Raw genomic sequence first — 15,266 nt, 5'->3', positions numbered from 1 at the left:
TTTACAACTCAATAACAAAAGGACAAATAATCCAATTCAAAAAATAGGGAAAGGATTTGAATAGACATTTCTCCAAAGGAGGTATATGAATGGCCAATAAACATATGAAACGTGCACAACACAGCATTGTTAGGCACTAGGGAAATGTAAATCAAACCATAATGAAATATAACTTCACACTCACTAGAATGGCTACCGTTTTTTGTTTTTTGTTTTTTGTTTTTGTTTTTAAGATTTTTTTACTTATTAGCATGAGCAGGGGGAGGGGGCAGAGGGAGAGGAAGAAGCAGATGCCCCGCTGAGCAGGGAGCCCATCACAGGGCTGATCCCAGGACCCTGAGATCATGACCTGGGTTGAAGGCAGCCACTTATCAGACTGAGTCACCCAGGAGCCCCGGCTATAATTTTTTTTTTTAAATAGGAAGATAAGTGTTAATGACTGTGTAGAGAAATTGGAACTTCTATACATTGGTAGTAGTAATGTAAAATGTTGTAGCTGCTTTGTGAAACACTTTGGCCATTCCTCAAAAACTTCAACATAGAGTTTTGATGTCACCCAGCAGTTCCACTCCTAAGCACATACCCAAAAGAATTGAAAGCAGATAGTCAAACAAATACTTGAACATGAGTGTTCACAGTAGCACTGTTCTCAATAGCCGAAAGCTCAAAACAACACAGATATCTTTTAATGGATGAATGGATAAACAAATCGTTATGTATTCAATGCAATATTATTTGGTGATTAAAAGGAAGTATTAATTGATGCTTCAACATGGATGAACCTAGAAAACATGTTATGTGAAAGAAGCAAAACCCAAAGACCCACATATTTATATTGTCTGGTTAAAATGGTGAATTGATGTTACATAAATTTTCCTACAATCAAAAGTGATAATAAAGTTCCATAGGAAAAAATAAAGAAGGGCAAAAAAAGCTGTTTTGGATTACAGAGGTTGAAGAGACAGGACAAGTAAGCACACTTAACAATTGTGGATTGCATCTTGGGCTGGGGTAAATAGTTATAAAGGAAATTATTGGAATAGTTAACTAAATTTAAAAGAATGGATGAGATAATAGTATGTATCAGTATTAAATATCCTGGTTTTATTAAATTTGTACTCTGATGTGTAAGAGAATGTCTTTGTTCATAAGAAGTATATAGTGAAGTATTTAAATATAAAGGGATGTGTGTATTGAACTTTCAGAGGTATAAAAGAATGTTTATATAAAATGATAAAGCAACTAAGGTAATTGTAAACTATTGGTGAATGTAGGTAAAATGTATAATGAGGGAAAAAAGTATAATTTCTTATATTGATCTTTCCACTTTTCTGAGTTTGAAATTATATCAAAATTAAAAGTTGGCAACAGAATTAGATTTCTTTTTGTCATCTTTGGAACAGCAGCATAGTCCAGATGATTGTTAGAAAAAAATACTGCTAGATATCCTCCTTTGTCTTAGTTGACTCTTTAAAAGACTTTTTTGTGTTTCTCAACTTCTGGATCCCAGTATTTATTTTATTGGCTTATAGCAATCTCTGTACGATCATTACATAATTAATGTAAAGTACTCAGCTTTTATACGTATTTATTGTTCTAGCTAGTAATGTTATGCCGTTGGAGCATGTTCTCATTTTATGTATTTTTTCTTATTCACATACTTTATTTTTATGGTATCTTGGGTCATGTAAAAATGTAACCGTTTATCTCCCTTTTTTGAGAAATTAATATGTTAAGTTCCCAGTGAAAGGCTTTGCTGTTCTAGTTCTCTTCCAGTAGCTTTTTTTTTTTTTTTTTTGGTCTGAAATTTGTGTTCAGTCTCTTGGTAGAAGATCAAGTGTGATATGAGATCTAACCTTAATTTGAACACATTGGACTATGTGTTCATTTTTGTCAGTTCAAAGAAATCTCTCAGTGCTGTCAAGCAGGACCATGCTTTCTGTCCACCACAGATGAGTCAGAGAAGTCCTTTCCTACCTAGAACGTGCCATCAGAACCTCACTGCTTTGTTAGCATTCAGCTATGGACTTTTTAACCTGTTTATAAGGTTATTGTTTCTAAGCGAATACCCAATAGAGCCTATTTTGGAAAGGTTTATTAAGAAGACAGTGCTGATTCATTTGGTCCTTGAATTTTCAATTGGTTAACGAGTTTTCTTTCTTTTGTGGTGTATGATGGGATCTTCACTAGACAGAGGTAACCTATTGGATAGTTGTGTACCTGGATGCTGGTGTGGTGGTGCTTGTTGATTTAGTTTTCATGACACTCCTGAGGTTGTGCTTGCAATGCTGCTGCTTATTTTGTGCTTGCATGACATTATTACTTTGATTGCTCTTTGTTGTTTTGGGTTCTTAAAACCTCCTATTTCTGTTTTTGGTACCCAGAATAATTCTTTAACTATCTTTAGTTGGTCTAGAATTTATGGAAATTAGTTCCAAGGATCCTTTTCAGTTTTTGAAAATATCTTCAGTGTCACCATTCAGTTTATCATTTGGCTAGAAATTCAGAAAACAGAGTGGCTTTGCTTAAACATGCAGGAGGAGACCACTTGCCAGACACACCATTACTGAGGCTAAGAATGAACTCTGTGAGTTTTATAGATTAAATAAAATTAATATATACTTAGAATAAAATCTAAGTGTTAGGAGAGTTTCATCAAATAGCTAAAACTTAGGCACCTCCAGCAAGGTGTCAATAATACAACTAAATTAAATCATGCCTAAATCTTAGCATGCATGTCTGATTTGCCGTTATCTTTCAGAGGTGCTCTTTGCTCTGCAAACTGTCCTACATTCCAAACCTAAGATTCTTGGGGTCAAAAGGTAAAAATTAAAATTAGTATTTCAGAAATTAGTTTTATGAGCATTTGTGTGGTCCTTGAAAATAGTTGCTTACTTACCCATTTATGATCCCAAGTAGTATAGTTTTTCTTGGGCAGTTAGCTGATTTTGGGCAAATTGTACTGATTTCATTTTGTTTTGTTTTGGTTTTCCTACTTTATATGCCTCTACAGAAAAAAGGTGGATTGTTTTTATTTTAATTTTTTAAGCTTTAATTTTAAATCCAGTATAGTTAACATACTGTGTTGTATAAGTTTCAGGTATAAAATATAGTCATTCAACAATCCAAATGGATTGTTTCTTTGTTTTGTTTTGTTTTTTGTTTTTAAAGATTTTATTTATTTATTTGACAGACAGATTACAAGTAGGCAGAGAGGCAGGCAGAGAGAGAGAGAGGAGGAAGCAGGCTCCCTGCTGAGCAGAGAGCCCGATGCAGGGCTCCATCCCAGGACCCTGGGATCATGACTTGAGCCGAAGGCAGAGGCTTTAACCCACTGAGCCACCCAGGCACCCCTAGGTGGATTGTTTTTAAACCCTAGAAACAAAACCAGTCCCGGAATGAGCCAGTATATGTCAAATAGCAGGAGTTCATAAAATTGAAATTATTTTCTAGTGTTCATATTAAGTCAGTGTTGAAACAGACAAAATCATCTTTTGTCTTATAATTTTAATCATCTTGAAAACTGTAAAGGATCCATTAATTTGGAATGGCCATCAGAGAATTGCTTATGATAAATAGCATAAAACTGTTACATAAAAGTGGTGATTGATCTCTGTGTTCTCATTCTGCTATGTCTTCTTTTTCTCTCTTGGTGGGACCCATATATAATAGAAAATTGCCCAGGAACGAGAAAAATTTGCTGATGAAGGCAGTATATTTTACACGCTTGGAGAATGTGGACTCATATCTTTTTCGGACTACATTTTCCTCACAACTGTTCTTTCCAGTAAGTATAAATTTTTCTTTTTATTCGTTTATAGGGAGCTTACAGGACTATGAAAAAAGTTGATTGGAGGGGAAACAACATGTTTGTAGAGTTAATGAATTATAAGTTACATATAATTTCATTTGTTTGAATTCTGTGTAACTTATATATAGAACCACCTGAGAAAAAGGAAGAAAAATAAAGTATCAAAGTAAAGGTAAGGAAAAAAAAAAAACCCTAAAAGTTAAATCTGCCTTTAAGTGATTGAAGCCCTGTTATCTGTGAAAATAGATTATACATTGCCTGGTGTTATATAGCCTTTATTAATGTTTCTACTTCCCCATTAAAACACATATTGATCTATCATTTCTCCATTGAAGAAGAAAATTGGCTCAGTTTTTCTAATTGGGTTGAATATTCACTTTTGAATCTTAGAGGATTACTCCTTAAAACACAAAATTCATATTTGACTCATTTAAAACACTGATGAATTGCTGATTTTTTTTAAACTAAACAATTTATTTGATAAATACGCTACTCTATATGTTTTTTTTTTTAAACCATTCAGAAAAACCAAAAAAAGTATGTTTCTAGCTTTCTCTGTATATTTTATTAAAATCTGTCTAACTTGGGGCACCTGGGTGGCCCAGTCAGTTAGATGTCTGTCTTCACCTCAGGTCATAATCACATGGTCCTGGGTTTCAAGCCCCGCCTTGGCTTCCCTGCTCAGCAGGAAGCCCGCTTCTCCCTCTCCCTGCTGCTCCCTCTGCTTGTGCACATGCTTAGTCTCTCTCTCTGTGTCAAATAAATAAATAAAATCTTAAAAATTAAAAAAAAAAAATCTACCTAAACTGAACCAAAGAGATCTGATTTGTATGTTTGAAAGAGGTGATTCTGAAATCTTTTTCAGGTGTCACTTATCAAACAAAAATAACTGCCTCTTCCTCCCTTCTCTAGGCTAGTCATCTGTAAAGATAAAACTTTAAGGTAGTTTGTAATAAATGACATACACAATAGACAGTTCCTGCCATAGCTCTTCTGACTATTCTTACCCTTCTTCCCTCCACTGACAGAAAAATGAAGAAATATAGGCTAATATGCCTTACCACAGCTGTCTTTGGGATACCAAAGTGTTTGAATAAATTCATGTGGTGGACCAGTGCTCTAACAATGTAGCTATGTATCGATTTGTTACGAAGATCCAGAATAGTGAGCTAAAAAAAAGAACACTTATGATCTGAAGTTGAGTATTGTTAAAGCTAGTTGTTATTTTGGTAGGGCATGGTTTTCCACAGTAGACTTCAGTTCAGATCTTGGCCCACCACTTCTTAGCTTTGTGATTAGGGGCAAGTCAGTGAACTTGTTCATCTGCTTTGTTTGCAAAGTGAAGGTGGCAATAATATCAAATGCAAATTACTTATTTGAGGATTATAATATCATGGATATGAAGTACCTAGTTCAGTGCCCAGTATTTAGTACGTTTCCAGTTCTGCCTGGGTTTTTATTGTTTTTTTTTTTATATTTATTTATCTATTTGACAGAGATCACAAGTAGGCAGAGAGAGGGGGGAAAGCAAGCTCCTCACTGAGCAGAGAGCCAGATGCGGGGCTCGATCCCAGGACGCTTAGATCATGACCTGAGCCAAAGGCAGAGGCTTAATCCACTGAGCCACCCAGGTGCCCTTGCCTGGGTTTTTATTCTTGATATCCTATCACAGAATGCCATTTCATTCCTGATTTTGAAAGATCCATAAATCTTGTCATTAAAAAAAAAAAAAACAGCAGAATTGATAGGAGTTTTTAAGCCTTTTTTGTGACTGTGAATAGAATTTGCATTCAATAGGCATGATATGTCAGAAAATACTACTTTAAATGAAGAGACCAGCTTAGAGAACTGTACTGATAATACTGTGTGCAATGGCAGTAGTCCCTGTAAATGTCTGTTGAGCTGAAATGAGATTTTAATTTATAGCTACTACTCAGTCCTCTTACCTTCATATCTTTCAAAGCATCAGAAGGACCACAGAGCCAAACCTTCAGATTACCAAGCACACTGCATAACCCCTTTAATTCAGCTGTTTAAGGCAGGTAAAATCGCACTGACCCATAAATTCTGGGAACCACTCCAAGTACCTGTACTGGTCTAGGCACCTTTGCTTTTTGGTGGTCAGCTCCTAGCTTAAATATAGTGGGTGATTTACAAAAAGTACTTAGTATTACAATGTCACATACAGTTCACTCTTGAACAACTCTGGGGTCAAGGGTGCTGATACTCTCCCCAACCCCCACAGTTGAAAATCTATAAAAAACTTTTAATTCCACCAAAACTAACTACTGATAGTCTACTGTTGACTGGAAACCTTACCGAAAACATAAATTCAATTAGCACATATTTTGTGTGCTATATGTTTATATACTGTACTCTTACAGTAATGTAAGCTGGAAAAGAAAATGTTTTTAATACAGCCATAAGGAGGAGGAAATACATTTGCAGTACTGTACTGTATAAAAAAAAATTCACATGTAAGTGGACCCCCATAGTTCAAGCCTATGTTGTTCAAGGGTCAAGTGTACTTTCTGTATTGTCAGGAATGAGAAAATACAAGGATATGATTTTGAGGTTTTCTCTTTACATCAGTGGTTTTAAGCATTTTGATGATTATATGCCTCTAGTGTTTCTTTTTTTCTTTTTTTAAAGGTTTAATTTATTTGACTGACAGAGATCACAAGTAGGCAGAGAGGCAGGCAGAGAGAGCTGGGGAAGCAGGCTCCCTGCTGAGCAGAGAGCCCGATGCGGGACTCGATCCCAGGACCCTGAGATCATGACCTGAGCTGAAGGCAGTGGCTTAACCCACTGAGCCACCCAGGCACCCCGCCTCTAGCGTTTCTTAACTTAGCACTATTGATGTTTGACGCAGGATTAATTTATTGCTTTGGGGCTATCCTGTGCATTTTAAGAGGTTTAGCAACATTCTGGGTTTCTACCAGCTAGATTCCAGTAGCACACCTGTTCCCTCTCTCAATTGTGGCAATCAGAAATGTCTTCAGGATTGCAAAATACCCCTGGGGGGTGGGGATAGGAAGGAATCATCCCTGGTTGAGAGCCACTGCCTAGTTTGAGACAAAGTTTTTTGTTTGTTTCATTTGTGTTATTATGTACATTGATTTAGCATTCTTCGTGTTTTCTGTCTCGGGGTTCTTTAACATTTTAGGTCTGTGGTTTTATACGTTTCATCCAATTTGGAAAAAATTCAACCATTATTTCTTGAGATACTTTTCTTCTCTTTTGGGGACTTCAGTTACACATATATTTTCCTCACATCAACCTTATAATGTTTGTACTATTATTATTTTCATTTCACAGGTGAGGAAATTGATGCATACAGAGGGTTACATACAAAAAATTTGTTCCAAGTTCCAGACTAGGTAGATGATTCAGGGTTTGAACCCAGGCCAACTGCACCATCTAGGCTCCTGTTGATTGGCTATATGTCTATGGTCACATGTTTAGCAGTGATAAGCCATAACTTACATAGTGCCTCTTCTTTCTCTCAGACTGTCAGAAGGTTGGTCATAAACTCTTCTGTAGGTAACGGGCAGTTCAAGCATTCTTTTAATCTGAACATTGCACATTGCATTGTCCACTTACCTAGCTGACCACTGTGGGGGAAGTGTGCCATAGGAATTATACTGAGATCAGTTCTTTCCCATGTTCTAGCTTGCTGCTAGGATGATAGGAAATGAGGCTCTCAGTGGATCATCTTCCTTGTGGTTAACAAGATTTCATTACAATATAGTCAAACTAAATGGTTCCCAAATCATCCTACAGGAGAGAATGCAATTCTTTAAACATCAGAAGATGTGCCAAGGAGTGGTTTGGGACAAGGGGACGTGAATTAGCGTTTTTATTAATCTATTAACTCTGGTGGACAACAGGGGCTGTTCTGATTTCTAGCAGAAAACCAGTGGAGCAATGTAAAACAGCATAACCCAGACAGTGCAGGACTGTCGTATTTCTAAATAGCTGGGGTTTTTTTCCAAAATTGATAGACTCAGTATTGTTCAAGAAATTGCCATCATTTTGAAGAACATGAACTCTGTGCCCAAATGAATTGACATTTAGGACCTCCACATACTTTAAAAGCTCTACTATGTTGTCTAAAATAAAAATTGACAGCTATACATAGCAAGTCATTCATTTCCCTTCTTGATTTATAATTACTGCTGCTAAAAATAAGAACAAGAAAGCTGCTCTTCTGGGATGCTTGACTGGCTCAGTCAGGGAAGCATGCAGCTGTTGATCTCGAGGTCATGAGTTTGGGCCACACATTGGGCATAGTACTTTAAAAGAAAAAAAAAGAGTGGGCAATGATGTAAAATAAAGCTAGATACCCTTATTAAAGAAATGAAGAAAGAGAAAGGAGGAAGGGAGAAAAGAAAGAAGCTTTTCTTTACAAAGCATATTATATAAATAAATATTTAAAAAGCATGTTATTGTAATTTGACCTATTAAATAGAGTCAGTTCTCCTTATTTAAACTTTTTTAGAAGTTTGATTTTTAGCTAAACAAGAATATCTTGGACACCCACCAAGAGTAACAACCAATTTGGCAGAAATATTGTGTACTTTTAATCACCAGTGGCATAATTTCTCACTCTAATCTGTATGTGCTTTGGATAATGGGGGCCCTCTTTGGCCAACTGAAATTTTTTAAACACTTTTAAAAGTTTTAAACACTGTCACACACACACACACACACACACACACACACATACATATATACCTCGTAAACCCCTTTCCTACTTTATTTTTTTCTCCTTGGCACTTAGCATTTAACGTTCTATAGAGTTGATTTCTTTTTCTTATTTATGTATGATTACCTAGAATGTAAACTGCATGACAGTGATCACAAGTTTATAATGATATTCACTACAAATTTGCAATGGAATTCACTATAGATGTATCTATTCCACATAAAGCATTGAGGCAAAGTAACAAAGCAAGACTATAACATTTTTAAAAAATTTTCTCCAAAAGGAAGTTTAGCAAATGTAAGACGCATCTTTGCTGTTTATACCCTAACTTGAAAACAATTCTTGTAGTTGTTGTCTTTAGTCTGCATCCAGTACCACTGGAATGAAGGAAATGTGTTTTTCAATTAATCAATTTCCACACAAGCTTGGCTTCTTATAATTCAGAATTTATGTATTTATATCCTCCCTTTATTCCTAATTCACACATTCTGTTGCTTTATCACATATCTGTGTGATCAGGTTTGATGGATTAACTTGAAGAATTCTCTACATGAGCCTTAGCATCTGCATTAAATAGAATATTAAGTATTTAGTAAAAAACTACTTAGCAATAAAATCTAGATTCATTCTGGGCAAGATAAAGAGATTGTTAATAATTACTGTTATTAAATAATTTCCAAAAAGCCTCTGATCCTTAAAATAGGTTAATAAGAATTGAATGAGAATACAGAAGTATGATTATTAATGGCTTAATTATCTGCACTAACCAACTGCAACATTAGCTGATGGTCTTAAATCTAATTTTTTAATTTTTTTAACGAATTAATTAGTTTTTTATTTTTTTCAACATATACTAATACTATTTGTTTCAGGGGTACGGATTTGTGATTCATCAGTCTTACACAATTTGCAGTGCTCTCCATAGCACATACCTACCCAATGTCCCATCACCCAGCCACCCCATCCAACCCCCCACCACTCCAGCAACCCTCAGTTTATTTCCTGAGATTAAGAGTCTCTTACGGTTTGTCTCCCTCTTTGGTTTCATCTTGTTTCATTGTTTTCCCCTCTTTCCCTATGATCCTCTCCCTTGTTTCTCAGTTTCCACATATCAATGAGATCATATAATAATTGTCTTTCTCTGATTGACTTATTTCACTTAGCATTTTATATATTTTTTTTAAAAAAACCCCAGCTATTTAGAAATACGATATATATCTATCTATATATATATATATATATATATATATATATATATAGTTCCATCCACGTTGTTGCAAATGGCAAGATTTCATTATTTGATGGCTGCACAATATTCCATATTTTGTGTGTGTGTGTGTGTGTGTGTGTATAAAACCACATCTTTATCCATTCATCTCTTGGTGGCCTTCTAGGCTCTTTCCATAGTTGGACTATTATGGACATTGCTGCTATAAACATTGGGGTCAAATCACTACATTTGTATCTTTGGGGTAAATACCCAGTAGTGTAATTGCTGAGTTGTATGGTAGCTCTACTTTCAAATTTTTGAGGAACCTCCATACTGTTTTCCAGAGTGGCTGTACTAGCTTGCATTCCCACCAACAATGTAAGAGGGTTCCTCTTTCTCCACATCCTCACCAACATCTGTTGTTTCCTGACTTGTTAATTTTAGCCATTCTGACTGGTGTGAGGTGGTATCCCATCGATGTTTTTATTTGTATTTCCTCAATGCCAAGTGATATTGAGCACTTTTTCATGTGTACAGTTGTGCTTTCATTTTCATTTGTTTCCATGAATTTTTTAAATTCTTTTATTTCCTGGTTGACCCATTCATTCTTTAGTGGGATGCTCTTTAGCTTCCTTGTATTTGAGTTCTTTCCAACTTCCCTCTTGTGATTGAGCTCTAGTTTCAAAGCATTGTGGTCCAAAAATATACAGGGAATGATCCCAGTCTTTTGGTACCAGTTGAGACCTGATTTGTGACCCAGGATGTGATCTATTCTGGAGAATGTTCCATGTGCACTAGAGAAGAATGTGTATTCTGTTGCTTTGGGATGGAATGTTCTGAATATATCTGTGAAGTCCCTCTGGTCCAGTGTGTCATTTAAAGCCCTTATTTCCTTGTTGATCTTTTTTTAGATGATCTGTCCATTTCAGTAAGGAGAGTGTTAAAGTCCCCTACAATTATTGTATTATTGTTGATGTGTTTCTTTGATTTTTTTGTTAATGGGCTTATATAATTGGCTGCTCCCATGTTATTGGCATAAATATTTACAATTGTTATATCTTGTTGGACAGACTTTTAAGTATAATATAGTGTCCTTCCTCATTTCTTATTATAGTCTTTAGTTTAAAATCTAATTTTTCTAATATAAGGATTGCCACTCCAGCTTTCTTTTGATGTCCATTAGCATGGTAAATGGTTTTCCACCCCCTCACTTTGAATCTGGAGGTGTCTTTGGGTCTAAAATGAGTCCCTTACGGACGGTATATTGGTGGGTCTCTTGTTTTCTTATCCCATCTGATACCCCATGTCTTTTGATTGGGCATGTAGCCCATTTACATTCAGGGTAACTATTAAAAGATATGCATTTAGTGCCACTGTATTACCTGTAAGGTGACTGTTACTGTACATTGTCTCTGTTCCTTTCTGGTTTTTGTTACTTTTAGGCTCTCTCTTTGCTTAGAGGACCCCTTTCAATATTTCTTGTATGGCTGGTTTGGGGATCACAAATTCTTTTAGTTTTTGTTTTTCCTGGAAGATTTTTATCTCTCCTATTTTCAATGACAGCCTAGCTGGATATAGTATTCTTGGCTGTGTACTTTTCTTATTTAATACCCTGAATATATCATGCCAGTTCTTTCTGCCTGCTAAGTCTCTGTGAATAGGTCTTCTGTGAATCTAATGTTTCTACTGTTGTAGGTTACAGACCTCTTGTACCGACATGCTTTCAGGATTTTCTTTGTCTCTAAGATTGGTAAGTTTTACTATTAGATGTTGGGGTGTTCACCTATTTTTTAACTGATTTTGATGGGGATTCTCTGTGCCCCCTGGATTTTTATGCCTGTTTCCTTCCTCAAATTAGGGAAGTTCTCTGCTATAATTTGCTCCAGTATACCTTTTGTCCCTCTCTTTCTTCTGGGATCCCAATTACTCCTAAATGTTATTCTAATATTGTTTGGTCTTATATCATTACTTATCTGTCAAATTCTCCCCTTTGTGATCCAATAGTTGTATCCAGTAGTTGTTTTCCCTCTTTTTCTCAGATTCTTTATTTTTCATCATTTGGTCTTCTATATCACTAATTCTCGCTTCTGGCTCATTTATCCTAGCAGTTAGAGCCTCCATTTTTTTATTGCAACTCATTAATAGCCTTTTTGATTTCGACTTGTTAGATTTTATTTCTCCAGAAAGGAATTTTCTAGTATTTTCAGTGTTTTTTTCAAGTCCAGCTAGTATCTTTATAATTGAATTCTGAACTTTAGTTCTGACATCTTACTAATGTCTGTATTAATAAGGTCCTTGGCAGTGGACTGTCTCTTGTTCTTTTTTTTTGAGGTGAGTTTTTCCGTATTGTCATTTTGTCCAGAGAAGAATAGATGAATGAGAGAACAAAGTGCTTAAAGGGTAACAACAACCCCAGAAAATATACACTAAGCAAATCAGAAGAGACCTGAAACCGCAGGGAAAAGAAAGGGGGAAAAAAAAAAAAGAATATGATCAGGTTGGTGAATAGAACAGAGCTAGATTTTGGGTGTATTTTGGTCTCTTAGAAGAAACTGCCTCAGGACGCCTGGGTGGCTCAGTCAGTTGAGCGGCTGCCTTTGGCTCGGGTCATGATCCCGGTGTCTTGGGATCAAATCCCACATCAGACTCCTTGCTCCACGGGGAGCCTGCTTCTGCCTCTGCCTCTGCCTCTGCCTGCCACTCTGCCTGCTTGTGCTCTTTCTCTTACTCAAATAAATAAAATCTTAAAAAAAAAAAAAAAAAGAAGAAACTGCCTTCCAATATTTTAAAGAATGTCTATGTATGTGTATATATATGTATATACACATACATGTACACACAAAAAACATATATGTGTATTTTTTTTACATATATATATCTTACATATATATATACACACACGCACACACACAAAATAAGGGTAAATACAATGAAGGGATGGAATACGACTGTAAAATGAAATTTTAAAAAGATTTTTAAAAAGGAATTGATAAGATGTTGGTTGAAAAGGAAAGAAAAAATTTTAAAAATACAGAAAAAAATTAAAGAAAATAAAAAGTAATTAACTTTGAAAGACTACAAACTTATGGGGGAAAAAGCCATGAATTCTATGTACTGTATTTCCCTAGTGCTGGAATTTTGCTGTTCTCATTGATCGCTAAACTTGGCCTTGGCTGGATGTTCTTGCAGATCTTCTAGGGGAGGGGCCTGCTGCAGTGATTCTCAAGTGACTTTTCCCCAGGCGGAATTGCACCCCCTCTTACAAGGGTCCAGGTTAAGTAACCTGCTCGGGTTTGCTCTCATAGCTTTTGTTCCCTGAAAACTTTCCATACAGCTTTGGAGGATGAGAATGAAAATGGCAGCCTCCCAATCTCCAGTCCTGGAGGAGCAAGAGCTCGGGGCCCCACTCCTCAGTGCGCCCTCAGAGAAAAGCAGTCAATCCCTCCTGTCTCCCTGGTCTCTGGCAGTGCTCCGTGCTCCCCAGCCTGTGACCAAACGTTTCTGTCTTTGGTGCACAGCCCTGTTTGGAGCATCCAAACCCAGCATATTCCTGCAGTGCGCTCCTGTGCTGCTCCTCTCAGGGGAGAGAGGGGAGTCTCCCCAGATCTGCCACTTGTAGGGTCCCTGCTTGATGAGTAGTGGCCCGACTGTGCCGCAGATTACAGTTTATGGCATCCCTGAACTGAGAGCTCACTCCTCGGCTCAGTCTTTGCAGCCAGCTTCCCCACTCCGATACCTGGGAGCTCTGTCACACTCAGGTACCCCTGGTCTTTCTGTGACCCTGAGGGTCCTGGGACCATACTGTCCCAGCAAGGGTTCCACCCCCTACTTAGCCATTGAAGTGACATACTTCAGCAGAGCAAACTTTTTTTAAAAGTTCTGATTTTGTGTTCCGCTGCTCTGTCATTTGCCAGTAGCTGGCTGATGGAGGCTCTGTCCTCCCAAATAACTCCTCTGATTCACTTTTCCACATGTCCTACCTTCCAGAAAATGGTAGCTTTTCTGTTCATAGAATTGCTGCTATTCTTTTCTTTGATCTGTTGAGTTCGTAAGTGTTCAGAATGGTTTGATAACTAATCTATCTGAATTCCTGAGATGAGACAAAATTTAGGTCTCCTACTCCTTTGCCATCTTGCTCCTCTCTTGGTCTTAAATCTTACAATAGGAGTCAGAGGTTTTTCTCATAACTAGATGCAGAGAAAGGTCATCCGGATTTTTCTAGAATGCTACACAATCATTTATTGATTTGGATCATTCTTGCTAATGCTAAGATTCATTAGGTAATGATGGTATGACTTAGGATCTGGATCTTGGCCACTGACAATTATGAAATATTTATTTTTGTGCTCTTTGTCTCCATATGTGTTCTAACTGAAGTTATTGGCATGGTGGACTTGTGACATGAAAACAATTCTAGATAGCTTAAGTAAGTAGTAATAAAACAATTATAAAAGTTGATTATTAAGCATCTTTCTTACTAGTTACTATTAATCTTTAAAAAGCCACCAGAAAAATCAGAAGCCAAACATGCTACAGAATGTTCAGTACCTAGGAACAGACCTAATGAAAGTCAGGCATAATTCAGTGTATTCTGATTTTGATTCCCTCTTCAGATTTTGAGCAATCAGTAGAGAAATTGAATTGATTTTCACTATAGCAGGATTTGATACACTGACAAGTAAACCACATTCTCATTGTGACAGTTATTTCTCACAAATGTTTTGAGAAATTACAACAGCATTCAAGTGAAAGTTTGTATTTAATTTCTCTTGCTATTCTAAACTCAGGAGCCGATCACAAAGTGTATATGACTTGGAGATAGTGGTGCTGATTAGTGCCATTCCATCTAATGAAAATGTTACAGAAGTTAGAGATGAAAATGTTTTTCAGCCTAAGTGATCTGTTGAAAAATTTGGGCAAGGCAACATACTGAGACCTATCAACAGATATAAGGCAGCTACAAATCTTTTTTATTGGGACATCAGAGTTGGGGAAGTTACAGGAAAAATTTGGTTTAGCTATTAATCTGGGTAAGTTTCTTATGTCTAGGATTATCTGCCATTGCTAAATTGACATTAGGAGGAGTAAGACAAAGGAGATGAAAGGCTGACCTTATTCCTTTGTATTTCTCTGCCTGTAAGAGATGCTTAGAATTTTAGAAATACTTATTTGCATGTTCTAAAGCCAAAATTATCTCATTGTATTGATTACCAGTAACTACTTTCTCTGCCATTACCTGATCTTAAGGTTAATTTGTTGATTTTATAATAATGCAGCTTTTTCAAAACAATAAAATAATGCTTTTAAATGTATCAAATGTTTATAATGCTAAATTCATTTTCAGCCAGTTGTATCTGAGAACACTATGCCATTTCAGTAACCCTGCTGTTAGAGAAAGTTGAAACATTTTCATCTTTGTATCAACAACCACATAAGAATTTTAGCTCAGATGAGCAAGATACGAGTGGTATTTGTGTTTAACTCTCTTAGATCTACATATGACTGAGAAGATTAAAATGTTTTCTTTATCTGCAAAA

The 15,266-nt window shown here is 36.4% G+C and overlaps 1 protein-coding gene across 2 annotated transcripts in view; it reads left to right on the top strand.

Moving 5' to 3' along the window:
• LOC111144955 (mitochondrial calcium uptake 1) overlaps window positions 1-15,266 on the top strand; it is a 245,703-nt gene that overhangs the window by 130,506 nt on the left and 99,931 nt on the right. The window contains exons 7-8 of one of the 2 annotated variants that reach the window (XM_022499577.1): window positions 2,191-2,196; window positions 3,673-3,787. In XM_022499577.1, coding sequence (XP_022355285.1) covers window positions 2,191-2,196; window positions 3,673-3,787 — 121 coding nt within the window. The remainder of the gene's footprint in view (window positions 1-2,190; window positions 2,197-3,672; window positions 3,788-15,266) is intronic. The other variant, XM_022499576.1, reaches the window with a different exon arrangement.

Source organism: Enhydra lutris, unplaced genomic scaffold (assembly GCF_002288905.1).
Source record: "Enhydra lutris kenyoni isolate GAN:26980312 unplaced genomic scaffold, ASM228890v2 scaffoldscaffold12, whole genome shotgun sequence".
NCBI lineage: Eukaryota > Metazoa > Chordata > Mammalia > Carnivora > Mustelidae > Enhydra > Enhydra lutris.
The sequence above is the reverse complement of the archived record's forward strand: the minus strand, read 5'-3'. Positions and strand labels throughout refer to the sequence as shown.